Source organism: Peromyscus californicus, unplaced genomic scaffold, assembly GCF_007827085.1.
Source record: "Peromyscus californicus insignis strain IS unplaced genomic scaffold, ASM782708v3 Scaffold_1__1_contigs__length_55948999, whole genome shotgun sequence".
In the NCBI taxonomy this organism is placed as follows: Eukaryota; Metazoa; Chordata; class Mammalia; order Rodentia; family Cricetidae; genus Peromyscus; species Peromyscus californicus.
In genome coordinates, this window is record NW_026294492.1 from 25,656,673 (window position 1) to 25,678,416 (window position 21,744).

Here is a 21,744-nt window from a genome sequence, read left to right on the forward strand (position 1 = left end):
ATGAGATGGATAAGTCTGCATCTTGTCTCATGAGCAGGTCATCTATGAATGTTTTAGCACCAGGTTCCACACAAACGTGCATTAATGCGAGGGGCGGGAGGGCGGCTCCTTTTCCGGCCATGCCCCGTTTCCCAGGACGGATAGACCCCCAGTGGGGACCGATCTAGCTGGACTTTTGAGACTCAGATTTTTGAGAATGTAGAAGAATCTGATTTGTAGAAACCTCATTTGTAGATGGAGGCATGATAATCCTCACGGAGCCTTGGTTTTTAAAGACGGTTGACAAAGGCTGTCCCTAGCTTAAGGCGTCTGTGATTTGTGGTGCTTCACCATCGTGTACAGTTTGCCAGCATGACTACAGATGGCAATAAAAGCAGCTCGAATGTCGGGGAGGTGGTAGGTGCTGCTCCTGTGGCAGTGTGTGACACACTGAAGAATGTAAAGTGGAATTTGGTGATAGGATCCGTCTACGAAGTTCCTCAGGGTTTGCAAAGTATAAACCTAGATGAAGTGAGATAGCTCACAGTGGTGGTGAGGTTGATGATTAATGAGGAGGAAATTATAAACAAAGCTGAGATGATGAATGTTCCCATTCAAAACTGGAAGCTTTGGCACGTATCATAGTACTTCCTATCTCCTGGGTATAAACAGGATCCAGCATAGAAGTCTGCTAATGCCCACCAGTACTAAAAACTTTTGCTATTTGTGGAATTCTTGTGTGTCGTTATTGCTATTTTGTCCTTGTTAAACTCTGTATTTCCCTTAACATGGATGCAGTGTTCTCTCTGTCTGGGTATCTCATTGGTGGAGAGGGAATGAAAGTGGCCGTCTGAGTTTTTAAGCAGATAAATCCAAAAATGTGCTCCTCTGTTCTGATTTGGGTGAAGGCAATCATCTAGCCATGCCTTTGACTCTCAGTTCCACGAATTCTTTTTGGGATGGTGAAGCATACTAAGTTAAAGAAAAGAAAAGAAGAGAAGAGAGAGACAGAGAGACAGAGAGACAGAGACAGAGAGAGATTGTGTGTGTGCGTGTGCGTGTGCGTGTGCATGTGTGTAGTGTTGGAAAGGTAACCCAGGGCTTTATTCTATGTTACCAAAGCATTCTACCACTGAGCTCAGTCCCTAACCCACCTCTCAATCATTATGTAACATATTTATTACCCAAAGTCTTTACATAGCTACAGTATCAATCCACTTTCTGACTGAAAAGGAGGAGAATGAAGGTGATAAAACTTGGGCTTTCTAAAAAGGTTGCTGCCTTTAGCGCATCAAGAAAAGATATGGAGAAACAAGCCGAGGTCCTCTAAGAGAACATTATTCCTCCAGTCAGAGACAAGTGGCAGAGTTGAAATAGTTGAAACAGCTGCTCCCCTCAACGCCATGCGTGTCCAATGTCTGTGCACTGGCCTCCTCCAGAAGGAGGGCTTTCCCTTTGGCACCATAAGAAATGGTCTGTGCACTGGTACAGAAAGTCTGGGCAGGCAGAGTTTTCAGGATCAGCTTCAGGAGGCTCTGGAACATTGTGAGAGCCCCTTTCAGGAATGAGCAGCCTAAGTGTTTTTATAGTCAACTGAGATAACTGGTCACCTCTTATCATAGCTCAGAGTCTGAGAAAATGTCATGTTCGTATTTGAACCCAAGCCCTTCCTATTTGTTATTTAAATGGAGTTCCAACTTGCAGTGTAGAATGTGAAAATTCTGTCATCCCAAGTCTTTGAATACCACGAGTTGTTTTACAGAGCACAGTGAATGGTGGAGTGCATCTGAACCACTTGATATGTTTAAAACCTCCAACTCGCTCCACCAAGCAGGATCCTTTGGTTCATTTTGGCCTTTTATAGTAGCATCATGAGATACTTCGAGATGTTGTCATGAAATTACACTTTCTGGAATAACAGGATGATGATCCACATACCTTTTGTTATTGAAACAGTTCCCTGGTGACTATATGATGCAAGATGGTGAATTATGGCCGTGGCCAGCAAAATATCATGCCAACAAGGTTATGGCATTTCTCAGGCAGCATTCTATGTTCTATTTTCTAGTTAGATTTCCCAAAATATATGGGCCATAGCCAGAGTTAACATCCTTAAGTTAACGACTTACCACAGGCTGCTCAAGCCAACCTAAAGGATAATTCATTCTTTTTCCTCTCCATGTTCTGAGGAGGCTTTCTAGAATACTGATGGTCTAGATGATATACCTTGTAGTGATGCTTTGAGAGTGGTATGAACTTTGAAACAGAAAGAAACTATTCATAGCTAAATCCTACAGTCTGTAGATTGATTTAAATTTTTTCTTTAATATATAAAACACGACTTAGGTATAAAAAGATTGCCTGTTGCAAACAATTCAGTCTGAAGTTAATTGAGATGAGGCCAGGGCTGTTATATGCTGTCTTTGAGATTTTAGAAAATGCTGGAATGAGAGAATAGATAGTTTGTTCGTCATTCATGAATGGTTATGAATAGTGACCTTTTAGTGATTAAAATGGCCAGACAGAAGCTGTTTCCTGATGACCAGGAACACAGAATACTGCTGTATTCTCTTAGGCTACCATAGCCCACAGGACAATTGTAGTTGGAAGGTTTCTCCATTTCTGTCAGACCCCACCGTCCCGCAGCCCCTTATAAAATAATCACTCAGAAGCTTATATTAATTATAACTGCTTGGCCATTAGCTCAGGCTTATTACTGACTAGCTCTTACATTTAAATTAACCCATAATTCTTATCTATGTTTAGCCACATAGCTTGGTACCTTTTCTCAGTTCTGCCTCATCATCTTGCTTCCTCTGTGTTGGCTGATGACTTCTGACTCTGCCCTTCCTCTTCCTGTCTCTCTCTTTGTCTGCTTGCCCTGCCTATACTTCCTGCCTGGCTACTGGCCAGTCAGCATTTTATTTATCAACCAATCAGAGCAACACACATTCACAGTGTACAGAATGACATCCCACAGCAGACATTTAATTATAGGGAAGTCATCTCTGGAGTAAAAGGTAGAGAGACATAGAGGACCTGAGCCCACGTTGGATTTTAGAGTCTATTAGCATTACTGGAAATATCATGTAAAGGTCAATTGGTTAATTTTTAAGATGGATGTTTCTATGAATTTATGCCAGCATAGATTATAGGCAGTCCTCAATTTACATATCTTAACAAGATTATTTATTTGCTTAGGAAGGGTCTCACGATGTAGCCTTGGATGGCCTAGAACTTGCTATGTAGACTAGGCTAGTCTTGAACTCAGAGAGATCCACCTGCCTCTGCCCCCTAAGTGCTGTGATTAAAGGTGTATGCCACCATGCCTGCCTTTACTTTGCAGCTTAATAGGTGGAAGAATTAGAGCTGCACAGCTTTTAAATATTTTTTTTTTGTCAAAACATCTAAGGGGAGGGTATAAATATATAGAGCAATGAAGGCCACACAGTAAGGCTATTTTTTTTTTACTAGTCTACAATTGAAAATGTTAGAAGCATGAAGAATTGAAATGTTTTATTTCTTTGATTGAAACCAGTCAAGAATAGTGTGAGCATGTTGGCGTTCTTCTCACTGTGTAACTTATGACAGAGAACCTCCTTTCTTTCCTCTAAACCAGTAGTTATCAACCTGTGGGTTGCAACTCCATTGGAGTTGAGTGACCCTTTCACAGGAGTCACCCAAGGCCACCAGAAACCACAGATATTTACATTATGATCCATAACAATAGCAAAATTGTAGTTGTGAATTAGCGATGAAGATAATTGTATGGTTGGCGGTCAGAACAACACGAGGAAATGTATTAAAGGGTCGCAGCATTAGGATGGTTGAGAACTGAGAACCACTGCTCTATACATTGTCACATCCCTCTTCTTTTGGACAGGATTTTGAAAGCAAACTCAAAGGAGGGAACTACTGGACATGCGCACTGTGTGATTCTCCTTCTCAGAGTGTCACTGTTACTTCCTTGAAGTCCATACCATCTTTTGATTATCTGCTTTTGATAAACACTCTGTGGTTTTGTGGCTTTGGAGTTGGGAGGCAACAGGACTGCCTGCCTTAGTGTGTGTGCTCCAACCAAGGGATGTGTAGCACCTACTCATCAGCAGAGCTTGAAAAGAATGATGGGATTAGGCACTGGTCATGATATACACCTGCCATTATTGAAGGGATTGGTGGACAGAGCTAGCAGTGAAGTTTACATCTCGTGTATTTGTTCAGGGTACTGTGGCTTCTCAAATTCCTGCAAGTTGGAAGTAAAGAGAGTCTGTGTTCCAATGATGAGTTATTCATAGGACTATTTGCATAGTAGTATATTTAAGTATGGGACTCTTCACTGTTACCCAGCGTACGCTGAGCTCATCCAGTGAGCCAAATTACGGTTTTGAAGTTGCCGTTGGAATTGAACTAGGAGTTACAAGGATACTGACTACTGGAATCATTTTGACTACCTCTTCTTTTACCTGGCACTTCTCAGAGGAGATGGGATACCAGTGGCAGTTCGAGGGTTCTCCAGGGTCCAGCTAGTCTGGGTTGTTTGACTCCAGCTGACACATAGGCCTAGAACACAGTTTCTGGGTTGTAGCCTGATAGTGTTTTCCAGCTCGCTCTTTCCTTCTCCATCTTCTCAGTTTCCTAAGCATTCTGCTGAGCCTCCTGGCAGGTGACATCACTTCATATTCCTCTCAGTGCTTGCTGCCATCACCCTGCGCTCTGTTTTCAACTCGCCTCTCAGTTCCTATGACAGTTTCCAAACTGGCACCTCCTAGCATTGTCGCTTTTTCTGCTCAACTAATCCTGAATGCCATCTGCAGAGCAGCCTTCCTGGAACACGCCGGCAGCCTTGTTAATCCTCCCCTTCAAGCCTCGGGATAACTTGTCCATTACAGAATAAAGTCCAAACCCCGCATCACGTCTTTAATAGCCTCTTGGTCTGATGTAAGCCTTCATGTTCCAGCTTATAGCCTGATCTCTTCCCTTCCTTTAAAAGCCTGGGTTTTTAACAAGACACACTGACTCACTCTCTCCTAGACGAGCTACCTCTTCCTTCTAAAGATGATCTCTCTAGAGTGTGCTGTCTGCATTCTCGATTTTACTCAGTCTTAAAGACTTCTCCCAGTTCTGTCTTTTGGGAAGCGCTTTTTCAATTATTCCTGAAGTTTCAAAGGATTTTATTAATATGTGACAGTCATTGTTTCTTTGCTGTTTTACTTATACTGTGTTGTTTAATGTCACCGGTGAGCTGTAAAATCCTTGAAGGGTAAGGACTGAAACTTCTTTACATCCTAAGGAAGGTATTTAACAAAATGACAGGCACAGAACTGTTCGTTTCTTTGTCTTTATGTTTATCTTCTTTTTCTTTAGGTTTCAGACCTTAAGCATTTCTCCTAGATTCTGAGCTCTGTGTGAAGGGTAAAATTAAACAGGACTGATTCTCTGACCTCACGGAACTTTAGTGGATGGAAGTATACACAGTAGTCAGACAACTGTCACGATGTCAGAGATGTGACCTGGAGGGTAGTGACTGAGAGGCAAGGGCCGGGCAGAGTCTAAAGGACAAACAGGAAGTCAGTCTGCTGAAGGGAGCCGAATGGAAGGTGTCCCAGGCAGAGGACTCCACAACAAGCTCATGGGTTCTGAATAAAGTTATTGAACTTTATAGGCTGTGCTGTGAGAGATGGGATGAGCTCAGAAGCGATGAGGTTGCAGAGAGACCAGAGCTCTGAGCGATTGGAAGAGAGAAGTTCTGGGGTGGATGTTGAATGAGTGAGGTGAGGGAGAAACAGCCACGTTTTGCTAAAGACCACTCCAGGGCTAAGGCTGTTAGAAGGGAGATGATCACTACTGTAGATGGTGTGAGTTTTGGGGGGGTCTATGGGATGTCTACATGGAGCTACACAGTTGTAGACAGTTTGAAATTCAGCAAAAAGAAGCTTTGACAGGATCCCAGCTTTGGGGACATGATGAAATCGTATCCAAGTATGTGGAGTTGGTCAAGAAGATTTTAGGACCAGACCATAGTAAGCAGCAGTGTGTAAAGGACAATCAAAGAAAGGCTTCTGCAAAGAATGTGCAGAGGTGAGAGGGAAGGAGGAAGGAATCAATTAGATGACCAAGGTGCCATAGTAACCAAGGGAGACTGGAATCTCTGCCTGTCAGAGTTAAGATGGGTTCTGAAGAGGAAAAGGAAGGCGTGTCCTGTCCCAAGGTATTTTACAGTTATATCGGGAAGCGAAGAAAGATTTCAGGCAAGTGTAGTCATGAAGGACACCATTTAAAGAACGTAAAAGCTAAGAAAATAGAGTTGAGGGGCTTTTCTTGTTCAAGCAGAAATCTGATGGCATTTAGAGGCTGCGAGGATCCATTCACTAGCAATGAGGAAGGTCCGCCATACCTGAGTTTATCCCAAGTTAAAAACTGAAAACTCTTCACCCAATGCATCACCTTATCTTTTGATATTTCAAGTGAATAAACCTGAAACTAATGATCACTCAGATACTACCAGGTTTCATTTCATTTCAAATGTTTGGTTTTTGTCCAATGAGATGACAAATTCTTATGAAGCGTGTTTCAAGCTATCTGAGCTTTATTTATGTCCTGAGTGGCACAGAGTTCAGTGTCTTCTACAGACAAAAAATTTTCCTTACTCTAATTTGTTGCTTTATCTGCTCTGTGAGCAAATCCCTACTCTATACCTATACTGAGGACATGAAGATTATCAAGGTATAAATACCTCTTCTTTCTATGGAATTTGTAATCTATGATACAGTTAGCTAGTCATCAGTAAATAGAGAAGCAGAGCAATTTCAAGTAGCAAGAGATGCTTAAAATTGTACTTGTGGGGGCCAGCACCCACATTTATTTACCCCAGGGACTCTTGAGGAGTGAGAGATAAGAGATTTAGATAGAAATATAGAGGAGAGAGGAAGTTAGAAACACAGGATAGCCTCGGGAAGGCCTGGGTCAAAACCCACCAGCCCCTTTTGTCTCTTCTAAAGGGCTTTTAAAGGAATGCCAAGGGGTGGAGCAAAAGCCCTTCCCCAACACAGCCAAGTGCAGACCATCCCAGACACCTGGTGACCATGCACGTAGTCAACCATCCCCTAATGCAGCCCTGCTGTGTGAAGCAAGCTCAGCTCTCACTAGAAAACCTCTGTGGGATCCCACAAGTACTGTGGTACACAGTAACCCTGGGTGGTTACTTCATACATATGTACATACATACTTACATATATACATACATACATACACACACATATTAGTTTTGTTACATTCTCTTTTATTTGCTTTATGTGTCTATATGTGCATGTATATGGGTCTGTTTGTGTGCCAGGGAGCATGTGCAGAGGTCAGAGGACATTCTGCATGAGTCAGTTCTCTCCTTCCACCATGTGGGTCTTGGGGATCAAGCCCAGGTCATCAGACTTGGCAGCAGACACTTCACCCACTCGGGCATCTTGTCAGCTCTACTTCGTATTTTCCCTACAAACTCTTCTTTCTGTTGTTGCGGGCAAACAGACACCAGCTCATGGAAGCTGAATGCCTTTCCATTGTCAGGAGAAGCTAACAGATAATAGAAACTCTTTGGCCATGTATTGACTCCCAGTGGGGATGGGATGTCTGAAATAGGGTGTGTGTTTGGATGTGGTGGGGAGAGTGCCGGTTGATTGTCTTATAACCTTTGGGAAACTAACCAACTTCCACGTTCTCTCTTTTCCTTTTCAGTAATTTGCCATCTTCCGTGTATGAATGGTGGCCAGTGCAGTTCAAGGGACAAATGCCAGTGCCCTCCAAATTTCACAGGAAAGCTTTGCCAGATCCCCGTCCTTGGTGCCAGTGGGCCTAAACTCTACCAGCACTCCCAGCAGCCAGGCAAAGCCTTGGGAACGCATGTCATCCATTCCACACACACCTTGCCTCTGACCATGACTAGCCAACAAGGAGTCAAAGGTAAGGTCTGCATTCTCATTTCGCTCTGTTACCAGGTCACACCCAGAGAGAAGGCTCTGCACGTATCCAGGACTGGGGTTGGAACGGAAGGGAGGGAGTGGATCTGTGATGTGAGAAAGGGCAGGAAAGTTGGGAATGTGGGCCCACTCTTGTGGCTGCAGGGCTGTCTAGGCCACCGTGTGCTGGTATCTGGAAAATGAGATGGCCAAAAGAAGTGCCTGATTCTCTGCAGCACCATGGAGTGGTGGATATGCAAGGTCAGAAACAAGGTCCGGGCCGGACCCTGGCAGCAGCAGTAAAGTAACGGGCCACATCGTACCCCGTAATGAATTTTGTAGCTGACAGATACTTGATGTGAGTCCTACACGATCACTTAACTTCACCGGGCTTCCATCTGTCCATCTGTAGAGGAAGGCAAACTAGGTCACTTGGAGCTCACACGTTCTGTGACTAATTCATTCTTTCAAAGCTGGCATCCTTAGGAACACAGGACTTTCAAAGGGGGTCAGTGAAGTGTAACTGGCTCTGACTCTTTAAACCCTGAATGTTTGTGTCAGAAGATGAGCATTTTGTCTGAAATTGTCTTTGAAAGGGGCAGAAAGGCAGTCTGCGACACATATAAATCAACACACAGTAGTGTGTTGTCAGAAAGAACTCAAACGTATATATGTAAGAAATACCTAAAATAAACAGATGAAAGAAGCCTGCTCTGTGAAACTGGATCTCTACTTTTAATGGAAAAATTTAAGTCCTAAAATTTCCGTAATAGAAGTTTCTATAGAAGAAATTTTATGAAATACACAAAAGTAACTAATCTCTGAGAATCTATTACCACTTGGTAAGGTGTACTCACCTTACTGTGAAAGCATCATCAATTCTTATTTTTGTGATCCTAGTTAAAATAATATTCTTGATTTTTTTCTTTTAAAGAGATTTATTTATTTATTATTTATTTTTTGGTTTTTTCAAGACACGGTTTCTCTGTGTAGTTTTGGTGCCTGTCCTGGATCTCGCTCTATGGACCAAGCTGGCCTCAAACTCGTAGAGATCCGCCTGGCTCTGCCTCCTGAGTGCTGGGATTAAAGGTGTATGCCACCACTGCCCAGCTAGATTTATTTATTTTTATTTTATGTGAATTGGTGCTTTGTCTACATGTATATCTGTGTGAGGGTGCCAGATTCCTTGGAACTGGAGTTACAGATGGTTATGAGCTGCCATGTGAATGCTGGGAATTGAACCCAGGTTTTCTGGAAGAGCAGCCAGTGCTCTTAACCACTGAGCCATATTTCCAGCCCCAATATTCTTGTTTCATAATATATCACTGTTGAGATACTTTAATGTCTGCATAATTGCAGTTTTATTTAAAATTTTTGTTATATATATATATATATATATATATATATATATATAGTGTGTGTATGTGTGTGTGTGTGTGTGTGTGTGTGTGTGTGTGTGTGTGTGACAGTGCATGTGTGGCGGTCCGAGGATAACTTGTGGATGGAGTTAGTTCTCTCCTTTCATCATGTTGTATCCTGGGAAGGGAACTCAGCTCATCAGACTTGATGGTAGACACCTTGACCAGCTAAAGATGGTAGACATCTTACCAGCCCACAATTTTTTTTTAATGTATAAATTTGTCATTTTGAGCACAAAATTGTCAAGAATTTTGATGTCTGCCACAAAAATACTTTTTATATGTTATCCTATGTGGAGTCTATTGGTAGGTGTGTTTCTATAAAGTTCATTTCACATTTTTAAAAAATCCTGAGTTTCCCATTTAATTATTCATGATTAACAAATTGTCCTCCTGATCTTTGTAGTGAAATTTCCCCCCAACATAGTCAATATCCACGTGAAGCATCCTCCTGAGGCTTCTGTCCAGATACACCAGGTTTCCAGAATTGACGGCCCAACGGGCCAGAAGGTGAAAGAAGCGCAACCAGGCCAACCGCAAGTCTCGTACCAAGGGCACCCCGTCCAGAAGACCCAGACAGTACATTCCACGTACTCCCACCAACAGGTCATTCCACACGTGTATCCCGTGGCTGCTAAGACACAGCTCGGCCGATGCTTCCAGGAAACCATTGGGTCCCAGGTGAGCAGTGTGGTTCAGGCCATCTTGCTAAGGTTTTCTAGGTGGGACATCTCCCTGTTGAGCAGTCAGATGTGGTACTTTCTATAGGAGAGACTGGTAAGCTATGGTAAATTTACAAATAAAAGTTTTATTGAAATCCAGCCCTACTCATTTATTTACTTTTTCCTCTATGCCAGCCTTATGCAGGGACAGCAGAACAAAGTATATTCAGTGAGATCATGTGGTCTGCAAAACCTGTTTAATTTGTGGCCCTTTACAGAAAAAAAGTTTTGCTGGCACATGATGTATAGAATAACTTTAGGTAGTGAACTTCTGGAAGTGTTGCTGGAATTTCGTGGTCACTTATTTATACGTTTTTTTTTTTTTTGTTGTTGTTGTTGTGATGATCTGTGTGCAAAACATGCCAGACATGAGATGTAGTAGAGGAGCTACCGTATACCAAGATGTTTGTAAATGCTTTTGTAGGATTTTGATAATTTAGATGTTGGTAAGCGGAGTTGAATTTTGAATCTCCTGTGTAATAATAATTAATATCATCTTTTGTTTTCTTTTAATTTGCAATTAGGATAGCCATGAATAAATTATTTAATGTGAATTTTTTTTTTTTTTTTTGGTTTTTCGAGACAGGGTTTCTCTGTGTAGCTTTGCGCCTTTCCTGGAACTCACTTGGTAGCCCAGGCTGGCCTCGAACTCACAGAGATCCGCCTGGCTTTGCCTCCCGAGTGCTGGGATTAAAGGCGTGCGCCACCACCGCCCGGCACTTAATGTGAATTTTAATGTCATTGGAGTTATTGTAACTTTAGCCTATATCATAAAGTGAAAGGCCTGTCCCTTTCAAATTCCTCCATTGAATCTGTGTATTGAAGGCAGCCTAAAATTTTAATTGAAGTGCATTTTAATTAAAATATAATTATATTATCTTCCCTCTTCCCATTCCTCCACCCAATTCCTACTATGTACTCTCTTGCTCCCTCTCAAAATCATGGGCCTTTGGTTTCTCTTCCCCAGCCACTTGGTTCTGCTGCTTTGGGTGACTTAGTAATGATGTACTTTGTCCTGTGATCCTCTACCTGCCTTTTGGTTATATGAAGCATGGTCCCAGTTGTCTTATTAACAAAAAACTCAGAGTCAGGTATAGAGTGAAAGCTGAAAGATCAGAGAAGCAGAGCAGCAGCCAGCTGGGGTTAAAGGTGTGTGCCACTACTGCTTGGCTCTGTTTTTCCCTTAGACTGGTTCAATCTCGTGTAGCCCAGGGTAACCTTGAATTCCTGATCTTCCTGCTTCCTCCTCCCAAGTACTGGGATTAAAGGTGTGTGCCACTACTTCCTGGCCTCTATGGTTGACTAGTGGCCAGCTCTACCCTCTGATCTCTAGGCAAACTTTATTTGTCAGAACACCAACAAGATATCATACAACAGTTATGGTTTAAAAAAACCTTCAGATAGAGTAGGAAGATGTCTTCTTCATTTCAAAAATAGTGTGTGGGAAGGTGGGAGCTAAGAAGAAAAGGAGAAATGCTTTAGGCTTGTAGAACCAATTGTTAATTGCTTAAGAAACTTTCAACGCCCCCCCCCCAACCTTTAGATACTAAATCATGTAGGATCATCACCACCCTTCCAGAAGAGCCAAAAGTCAGTTTGTGGATCTGAATGGAGTTGCAGCGTGCAGAATGGAAAGACATTGTGGGGAATTAACAGACCTTGCTTAGAGCCAGGGACCCAGCACTTGGTGGCAGAGAACCAACTTCCTTATCTGCAGACTGGAGGCAAGAATATAGTGCTTATGAGTTATGTTAAGATTAAACAGGATAATTAATGTGAACCACATTTTGTAAATGTCACAGAACTATGAAAATATTAGCTTAGAGGATACTGATAGCGTCAAACTTTTGAAAGTAGCCAGAATTCCTGATTGCTTATGTTTAAGTCATGTAGCTTCTCAAAGACAGGGGAAAACCCTCAGTCTTCCAAACATAACATTTATCTGCCCATGGATACCTGAACTACCTCCTTCTAGGCATGTGGTAGCTAATCCCGATTGTCTTTGATTCGATTGAAAGTTGCATACGACATTAATATAGCACTCTTCCAGGTGTGTTTTTGAGGGCTCTGGCATAACCAATGGTTTAATCCGTGGATGGGTTAAAATCTGAATAGCATATTGGGAGTTGGTGGAACTGTGGAAAACGCTACGTGGTTGGAAGAAGTAGGTCACCAGGGTGGTGACCATAAGGTGCCCCCTCACCATAGGTCGAGAAGCATGGAACTAACCTACCATCTACTACAAGCTCTGCAGCCATGAGCCAAAACGCATCTGTCTTTTCAGAAGGTGTTTTCTTAGGCATCTTACCACGGTGACAACACAGATGACTTTAAGGGGGCCCTTGAAATAACATCCATTTCTCCACTCAATTCCAGTATTAGCAAGTGCTTTGGAGAGATGGACTATCCTCCATTGAAATTTATCTCTGAAGTAAAGGGCACAGATAGATAGGAGCCATGTGGCTGAAGATAGATTTTATACACGTCGTAGTTTTGCCCCAGATGAGGCTTGGAGACGGAAGGTGAATTTGGTGCCATGTGCACTGTTTGGTCATTCCAGTTTAGGTTGGTCATGGAGAAAGGAAAAGCAGATCCTTTTAAAACTGTGTGCCCAGTACCTTTCTCCCCAGTGTCCAAGTTGGAACACAGATGATAAAAAGGGTTTTAAAAGCGAAACATAACAAAGTTGTTATTCTCCTGTAATATCGGACAGATGATGCTAACTAGAAAAGATGAAAACAAATTACTTAGAAGCCTGAACTGGACTATTCAATTGAAGTGAATGGAGTGATTGATGGAGTTACCTAAATAATCCAAGCCCAGTGGAATACTCTTGCCTTATCTGGATCCTGTTCTGCCTTTCGGCTGAATGGTCCAGACAGTGATCTCAATTCTTAATTCATTTTGCATGTGTAGTCACCGACACACAGCTTCAAAATAAAATCTATTTCATCAGACATTCCTAGCGTGTATTTGTCTTCCTGCTTGTGAGAAATTCTGTTGGAAAGTGAAGTTTGTCTAATTAACCAGTGCAGTTCAGATGAGCCAGACAATTGCTGGAAAATAATTGATAGTATGTAGGTGAGTCCTGTTAAGATGTTGGAGACATAGACACAGACAGGTGTCGGTGGATTTTAGAGGAATGGGGCCAGGGAGAAAAACCAACCCTGCATCACTTTCCCCCTTGATCTTTGGGCATGCTCAGCAGTTGCAGCTATTGAGACTTAACATGTGTGGATATCAATAAGCACTTAGGTTTGTATGTTGCTCTAAGATGTCATATACCAGATGACCATGTCAGAAATAGTTCATTTTTCAGTGGCACATTCTAGTGATGAGGTCATAAACTCAACATGCACTGTAAGTGTAGTTAAAGCCCCTGGAAGTTTCCTAGTGTACAATTTCAGATCTATCTAAATGATGGATAAAAATGAGCAATTGATTATGAAGCAGGGCTTACAGAGCAAAAGGATGAGGGATTCAACAGAGAGGAGGGATTTTAAGAGATAGTTGAGGAAAAGAGTCTAAGGAGGCCAGGGAAGCAAATGGCCTGGAATGCCTGACAGAATTTTGTATACATATATTTTTTTTTTCCAGAGCTGAGGACCGAACCCAGGGCCTTGCGCTTGCTAGGCAAGCACTCTACCACTGAGCTAAATCCCCAACTCCAAGAATTTGGTATACATATTTTTAAAGATCTTAAAACTGGGGCATCGTGCAATGTAAATGGCTGGTGGTAAGGTCAACATGCCTTGAAGCCCCTTACCAAGAACCAAGGTCAGCATTGTTAAGGGTGACACAACCACATGGGACATGTGTGTTCTTCCAAAAGTGTCCAACCTGGACCTCATTAAACCTTCACAGCTAAAATTCAGAGTGTAGGGAATACAGAGGATAATAGAAAAGCTAAAATTATCACATAGGGACAGAAAAAAACATTGCCTTTTTAATAAACATACCATGAAAAAAAAGTAGACTGATTTTTCTAGCAAGAGGCACAGAAGACATACAGTAGATGGGGGCTAAATTACTTTACTTTTAAATTTTAACTTATTTTAGTATGCATGGTGGGAAGAGAAGGAGGGCGCACATATGCCACAACATGTATGGAGGCCAGATGATAACTTGGAGGAGCTAGGTCTCTCTTTCCACCATGTGGGTCCCAGGGGTCTAACCCAAGGTTTCAGGCCTGGTTGCAAGAGCCCTTCCCCACTGAGCCATCTTGATGGACCAAAATTGGGGTTAAAAAAAAACCAGATGTATCATGTGTCAGAAACAAATGGAAAAATTGAACTGGCTATTGGATGTTACTTTAGAATTATTACTTACCCAGGTGTGATGGTAGTGATGGGTTTATGCAGGAGAGTGTTCTTATTCTTGTGAGTTGAGTGATGAAAGTTGTAAGAGTGAAGTGTCATGCTGTCTAGAGTTGTCTCTCATAATGCATTCCATACACAGATGTGGAGAGATGTCAGCAGCTTTTGACTCTGGGAATTCAGCGTACAGATTATCATCATGTCAGTCTTTGAGTGGCCCAGCATGTTTGAAAATTTCTTATGAGAGGAAAGGGGAACTACTAAAATTTTCCTGGACTTATAAATAAAATAATGTACTTGAACTTGAAAACTGAACTTGAAAAATACAACTTTAATGCATTGAATAAAATTTTAGAAAAGGATATTTGCCAGTTTTATCTTTGATCGGTGCTGGTTATGAGGCTTCCAAACGTAAGAATTTGAACTTGTATAAGATGTGAGATGCTCAAGGGTCAGCAACAGAAGAGTTGAAGATAAAGATAAGTAGTGTAGGGAATGGATCATCACGATTTGGTTGTAGAATGTTGTGGAGAAAATGAGTGTGCTGTGCTGAACTTTTGTGAGCTTTTTTACTTTGAAGCTAGGCCAATGCTCATTGTCATCCAGTAGCTGACCCATGGGAGGAAGGATGTGAAGGAAGGTAGCTGGCTGGATCTTTAAGGATAAATCCTACCTTGATTGGTATTCAAAATGATGTATTCTTAACTATGGGTCAAAGCATGGGGATTTATCAGTGGAATGTGAGGGGATTAATGGAGACAGTTCAGTAATCAGTGAATAGATCTCCGGGTAGTATATTCATGACAGTGGAGGACATTTTTTTAAGATGCTGTCATAAAGAGGAGAGAGGCATAAATAACACTGGCATTGGAAATTCTGTAATGATTTTCACCTTTGTAGAGAGTGCCAAGATGGAAGGGGAGAAACCTAGTCTTTTTTGTTTTGTTTTTACTTTTGTAGAAAGTGTTATTTTGTAGAAAGTGGTCTCAAATATTTTCTTATGCTAGGATCAGTAGGCATCACAGGAATCATTTAAAGAGTAGAAATAGAGAAGAAGTAAGGTGGCTTTGAGGGTAGACTTCCTAAAGTAATTGGCAAGTCATAGCCTTGGCTAACTTAAGCTTAAGTCTGTGTTACTTGTAGTAAATTGCGCACTCCTTATATATTTGAAAACATTTGCAAGTTTGTTCACTGTGTGGCTAAATTAGAATCACAGCTTCAGCAATTACAATTACCAACTCTCTGCAGGGAAGCTTGTTTGTCTGAGTTTGAAACTTGAACATTTCCATCCCAGTTTTCCTCTCTGAGGAGAGGCCCGGTTTCAGAAAGTCCCTGTCGGGTCTATGACTGCATCATGGGGATGTTAAATCTACACACCCTTCTCATTGTGTAGGGTGACTTTTGTTTCAAATTGGTTCCCTTAAGAGTGGCCTAAATTCGAGTCTTACATGGCATCTGCAATTGTGATTGTTTGAATTGGGTTTAACTGACTGCCCAGTTGTTGAAAACAAGCCTTTTACAGAGACCCAGTGATGCCAGATTGTTTGAAAAGGCCTCGATTGTCAAGTGTTTAGAATCACAACAATAGAGTTCAGGGTCCAGCTTCCTTGCTGGCCCTGACATTGCCAGGTTACACAATCATGCGATCATGGTCTCTTTGTTGAATGCGGTAACATGGACTGTAATTAGACACAGGCGTCACAGAGAAGGCTAAGCAAAATGTCTCAAGACCTTCCCGTTGCAAATGCTGAAAGAGCAGAAAATTCCACATATAAACACCCAGATTAACTAGGAAGTGCAGAAATACTGGAAAACCAGAAGTAGATATAAACAGAACGTTTTTATAGCGCGCTAACAGAGATAAAGAGGACACATTCATAGGACTTAAAGAGAGTTAAAGAAATGAACACAGTGGATCTTGTAAAAAAAACTTCCATTAATCTTCCATTAAAGATTAAAAAAAATCATAAGCCACAAACTTGAAGATGAAGGTGTTTAGGATACATTCTACTAAAGAAAAGAACTCTCTGGAGATTGTAAAGAAAAGGAGTGAGTAGTACATGCTGTGAAACGCTCAAGTCATTGGAAAAAAAAAACTTTGTTTCCATTAAATTTCCATCATATAAATAATAAGTCCTAAGGCAAAAAATGAGTTTAAGTGACATGAGAACTGTCTCTTAGAGGTGCCAGATGCCATTGCAGTGGTTCTCACTGGGCAGGAAGAATGGAAACAGAATAGACCAATGGAGGAAAACAGTCCTTGGAGATAGGGCTGCCTTATGCAACACCCTGAAGGTCAAAGCTCAGGGCTAAAAGACACAAGCATGCTTGCATTGTAGAAGGGGGAATAGGACCACTCTGCTTTTGTTTGAAACGGAAAAAGTAAACACTACCGAGAAATTAGCGGGAAGGCATCAACTGGAGACAGAGAGTATCCCAATGGCGTGGCTCAGTGTACTTTTTAGAAAAGTGTGAAGAAAAACTTCTTAGCTTTATTTGCATAGATTCTGTATTTGTTGTATTTCTCATTGCTATGACAGGATACCTGACCGCCCCCCCCCCCCAAAAAAGCAAAAAAACTATGGTAGAATGGTTTACTTTGGTTCACGGTTAACTTTAAGGGAATAGCATCCACAATGTTGGAAAGTCAAGGCGGCTAGACAAGGCTTACTCCTCTGGGTATTGTGGGCTTGTGGCATGGCTTTCCCGCCTTTTCGAGAATGCAGAAGCAGAGAGTGGGATCAACCCAAGCCCAGGCTGAGGTGTAGCCCTCACTGTCTCTACTGGTGATCTAGTCTGCTAGTTATGTCCAAGGCCAAAAGCTTCCACAACCTCCCCAGAGAGCCCCATCGACTGGGGACAGGTATTCAAGAATGCAAGAGGGACATTTTACAGTTAAGCCCTAACAGAGACTAATGGGAGACTGGGGAAGTAGATGTGAGGCCTGCTAATGCACATGTCAGGGAGAGAGAGAGGGAAGGGAGAAGGAAGAAAGAGAGATGGGCTGTAGACTTTCAAACTAGTTTCCCTGTGACGGGAAAGTAATTTATTGCTCAGTTCACGGAGCTAGGATATTAAGTTTTACTCAGAAAGCTGCTCTTTAATTTCTACATATTGTAGACCGACTCTATGTATTAATGGAGTGGGCCTAGAGTGAAAATGGAAATCCTAGCTTTGCCCCAACAGCATGCTGGCATTATCTTAAAATTTTCACATTGGTTATTTCCCTAAATGGGGTGCAGAAACTACCAAAACAGATTGGATGTTTAAGAATAAATGCGGGGCTGGTGAGATGGTTCGGTTGGTAAGGATACCTGCTGCCAGGCCTGATGACCTGAGTTTGACCCCTGGGACCCACATGATGGAAGGAGAGAACAGACTCCCACAAGTTGCCCTCTGAACCTCCTGCGTGCTGTGGCTCATGCAGATGCTACCCCTGAAATGCATACATAGCACAACTTCCTTTTAAAGAATACATGCGTATACCACCTTGACCTCTCAATCATACAGCGCTCTTACCTGGAGATAACAGCAGAGTTTACTGCCTAGCTCAGGTGATGTGAGCTTGGGTCAGAGCAATGGCTTTCATCTTCTAGAGGTGCTTCTGACCGGAGGTTTGGGAAGGCAGAGCTGCCTTTCCCAGTCGTTGCCTTCTCCATAAACAGAGCTCCCAGTCTGGGTATGCTGATCACATTTACTGAAGTTTGGCCTTCTTCTGGTGGGATACGTCATCAACACCAGCCACTTCCTATGCCATCTGCGTTCTTCAGTGTCCCTCGCAAGTGCTCACTTGTCCTAATCCAAGAAACACTTAATGGAGTGTTAGCGAGTCCGTGTCTCCAGTGGCTCTAACATGGCCACTCTTTGTATCCATCCCTGCCAGACTTTACCTACGTCAATAGCGGGAGATTTTGCTGAAGGTGTCATGCACATCTCAGTGATAGGTGCTGGAGATCTTAAGTGTTCACTGGTCTTGTTCCAGAAACTTCGGCCAGACAGCCTGTGAGGGGCCCTCTCGCCTGGAGTGGAGAAAGTTCAGCAAAACACAGGGATAGGATCCAAAGGGGGAAAACACCACATGTGTGAGAGAGAACATGCGTTCATGTCACTGGGTTTCTGCCAGCAGTGGGGAGAGCTGCTAGTTTTTCTTGGATGAGGGATGTGGGGCTCAGACGTTGGGAGAGTCAAGTATAGATTCTCAGAACTGGAGTAGTATGCTTCACAGAATGGGCAGGACCCAGACATGGTACTTCCTGTAGCCCAACGTCCAGTCTTCACCCAGGTGGATGCTCTGTAGGTCCCCCAAAACCTGCCAACCTTAAATCTTCACTCTCCCTCACCTGGTCCATACAGAAACAAGTTTGTTGCATCACTAGGTTTCTCTGATTATTTTTTCAGATATTCTTTCCATTTTATTAGCCATGAAAATACTTTTGCCGGGACATGGAATATCATCAAGCTTCCATATTTTACCTTTAGGGCACACCAAAACCATAAACCTACTAATCATTAGACTTTTGGTTTTTGCACAGGAACAGGCTCTGAAAATAATTATGGAGCAGAGTTTGCAGCTTTTGGTAAGCCACTTCTGATGCCACTCATAACTGGCCAAGTTATGAGTGTGTTGAAGGGAGTTTGAAGAGAACATAGATTGTCTTGATGGACTTTTAGACTCTATACACTACAAGAATGTTTAAAGAATTACAGCTGGTAATTCTAGAAGCTAAAGTCATTTCTTGTCCCTATTCCATTGGATGGAATTAATATTTACTAAATGAAAGTAGAATCATCTGGGTTACTAAGAGAGAATAGTTTGGAATCTGCCTCGTGAAATTGTACTGACAGAAACAACAATTTCATGAGCTATTCTGAGAAATGATAAGATTTGTCCCTATCTGCCCCATGCCATTCCTGGTATGATAATAGTGTTGCATTTTTTTCTTACATGTCCACTTTCCCTTTCTTCTGCCTCCTTTTATGTATAAAAGTATTTATATGCAAGCTGAGTATTTGCTTTTATAAGACCATTCCCAGAGGTTATATATTTGCCCTAGTGATACTGCCATTGCATAGTTTTTCTAAGGTCTATTTTTTTTTTTTTTTTTTTTTTTTTTTGGTTTTTCGAGACAGGGTTTCTCTGTGTAGCTTTGCGCCTTTCCTGGAACTCGCTTTGGAGACCAGGCTGGCCTCGAACTCACAGAGATCCGCCTGGCTCTGCCTCCCGAGTGCTGGGATTAAAGGCGGGCGCCACCACCGCCCGGCTTCTAAGGTCTATTTTAATTTTAATTATGTGTATATGTGTGTGGGATGTACATGAGTCAAGGTAATCTCAAAGGCTAGAAGTCACCAGATCTATTGAAGCTGGAGTTATAGGTGATTGTGAATGCCCTGACATGGGTGTTGGAATTTGCGTTCAGATCCTCTGCAAGAGCAGTATGTACTCTTAACCATGGAGTGAGCCATCTCTCCAACCCTGCTGTAGTATAGTTCTAACTTGCCTGAATTGAAGGAAAACTGTTTCAGAACTGAGTAAGAATTGGTCTTTGCTGGTCATCTTCATATCACTTATTTTCTTAAGGAATCTGAAAGCTTAGAATGGTCAAGTCGAGTCCAGTTTCAAGGATTTTCCATCACCGAGAGTGTTTTAAACATATCCTAAGTTCTGAAGAGTATTCTAAAATGTGAATTGAGGAGCTCCAAATATTTCAAACAAGATAGCCATGCCTCCAGGATAACCATTTTGGAGAGGACTGATTTAGAACAGGCAAGCTTAAGCAGTTAAGAACACAGTCTTCACATTCTGTGGCTTTGAGGCCAGCCTCTTAGTACACCAGTGCATTTTTATAAAATTGATAGATGACAGAGAACACGCCCAGTCATGGCCGTATTTGACCTTTGAAACAATGTGAGAGAAAAGGAAAGTAGGTACGCTTGCCTCCCGTCTAAGTTATGTGAAACTTGAATCGCAGAGAAGTCGGGACTTGTGTGTGCTGATTCATCCAGTTCAAGTCTGTAGCTCTCATTCCGTTTTAGCAAGCTGGCCTCATCTCTGGCCCTGTTTCATCTCAGTTTGGACTGAGAAGCCTCCTGAGACATCTGAGTCCTATCTTTGGACGTCTTTCTTTCTTTCTTTCTTTCTTTCTTTCTTTCTTTCTTTCTTTCTTTCTTTCTTTCTTTCTTTCTTTCTCTTTCTTTCTTTCTTTCTTTCCTTCCTTCCTTCCTTCCTTCCTTCCTTCCTTCCTTCCTTCCTTCCTTCCTTCCTTTTTCTTTCTTTCTTTCTTTTTTCAATCGTAGGTACTATTGAGCCAGGCAGAGGACCTGTGGACAGAGCAATCTAGACAAATGTCAGTTACTGTAAATACCTGTCCTGTTGTCTCCAACCTGTCCCGACTCATGATGGGTCTCCTCAACTGTCGTTCCCTCCGAAGACTCTCCTTCAATCCACTTTGCTCCTTCTCTGAATTCTTGTTGCATGAGATGCTAGTGAGACTATTTCTCATTTAATTGTGTTCACGTCGTTTGCTTTTGTTCCTCTTCCTGTTAAGCTTGTATTTTTCACGCGGGCAAAGCCGCTTAGGATGAGCTGAGTAATGGGCACATATGAATCACCGCTAATTGTATCCATGCTGCTTCCGTCGGGACAGGCTTTGCCACAGTGAAATTGTGAACAGTGAAATGTAAGCACTTGAAATCCAGTGAGTGCGTATATTCTGCAGGGACTGGATAGCTGCAGGAAAGTAGAGGATTCTTGTCTTCCACATTCCTTGGGGACCTTAGCTGAGGATAGCCATAGCGTATTACTGCTCTGCATCTCAGAATACTTGAACTTCGCCAGAGTAGGTCCATGGCAATACTTGATTCCTATCGCTGAAGAGGAGAGATGCTTTTAGGAACATTCATCCCATTTTTCACTCCTCACTCGTCAGGTATGTGGTCCTGTCTGAAAGTTCTGTGGATTGAAGTGTATTTCCTAACTTCATGTGCTGAAACCACTGATAATTACTATATTAGGGGGTAGAGGCTACAAGGGGATGCTTGAAGTCCTAAGGGTGGGACCATGACAGGATGGGATCAGTATCATTAGATGAAGGGATACCAGAATGCTTGCCTGTGTTCTATCTCTCTTCCTGCAGACTCATAAGCAAGAGATCATGTGACCAGAGAGCCAGACAGCTGCTGAATACAAGACAGTAATTGGCCATGCTAACTCCTTAGTCTTGGGCGTCCAAGCTCTACAGCTGCAAAATGAATGTCCATTGTCAAAGCTATGAGTTGGTTTGGGGGAAGAAAGATTGGTTGTAAAGTTCCTGTCATGCAAGTCTGAAGACATGAGTTCAGTTCAGAGAATCCATCACAAAACAAA

The 21,744-nt window shown here is 42.3% G+C and overlaps 1 protein-coding gene across 7 annotated transcripts in view; it reads left to right on the forward strand.

Moving 5' to 3' along the window:
- The window catches only part of Ltbp1 (latent transforming growth factor beta binding protein 1), a 396,032-nt gene that overhangs the window by 213,299 nt on the left and 160,989 nt on the right, over positions 1-21,744 (forward strand). For all 7 annotated transcript variants that reach the window (XM_052746278.1, XM_052746279.1, XM_052746281.1 and 4 more), the window contains 2 exons: positions 7,705-7,929; positions 9,750-10,024. In XM_052746278.1, coding sequence (XP_052602238.1) covers positions 7,705-7,929; positions 9,750-10,024 — 500 coding nt within the window. The remainder of the gene's footprint in view (positions 1-7,704; positions 7,930-9,749; positions 10,025-21,744) is intronic.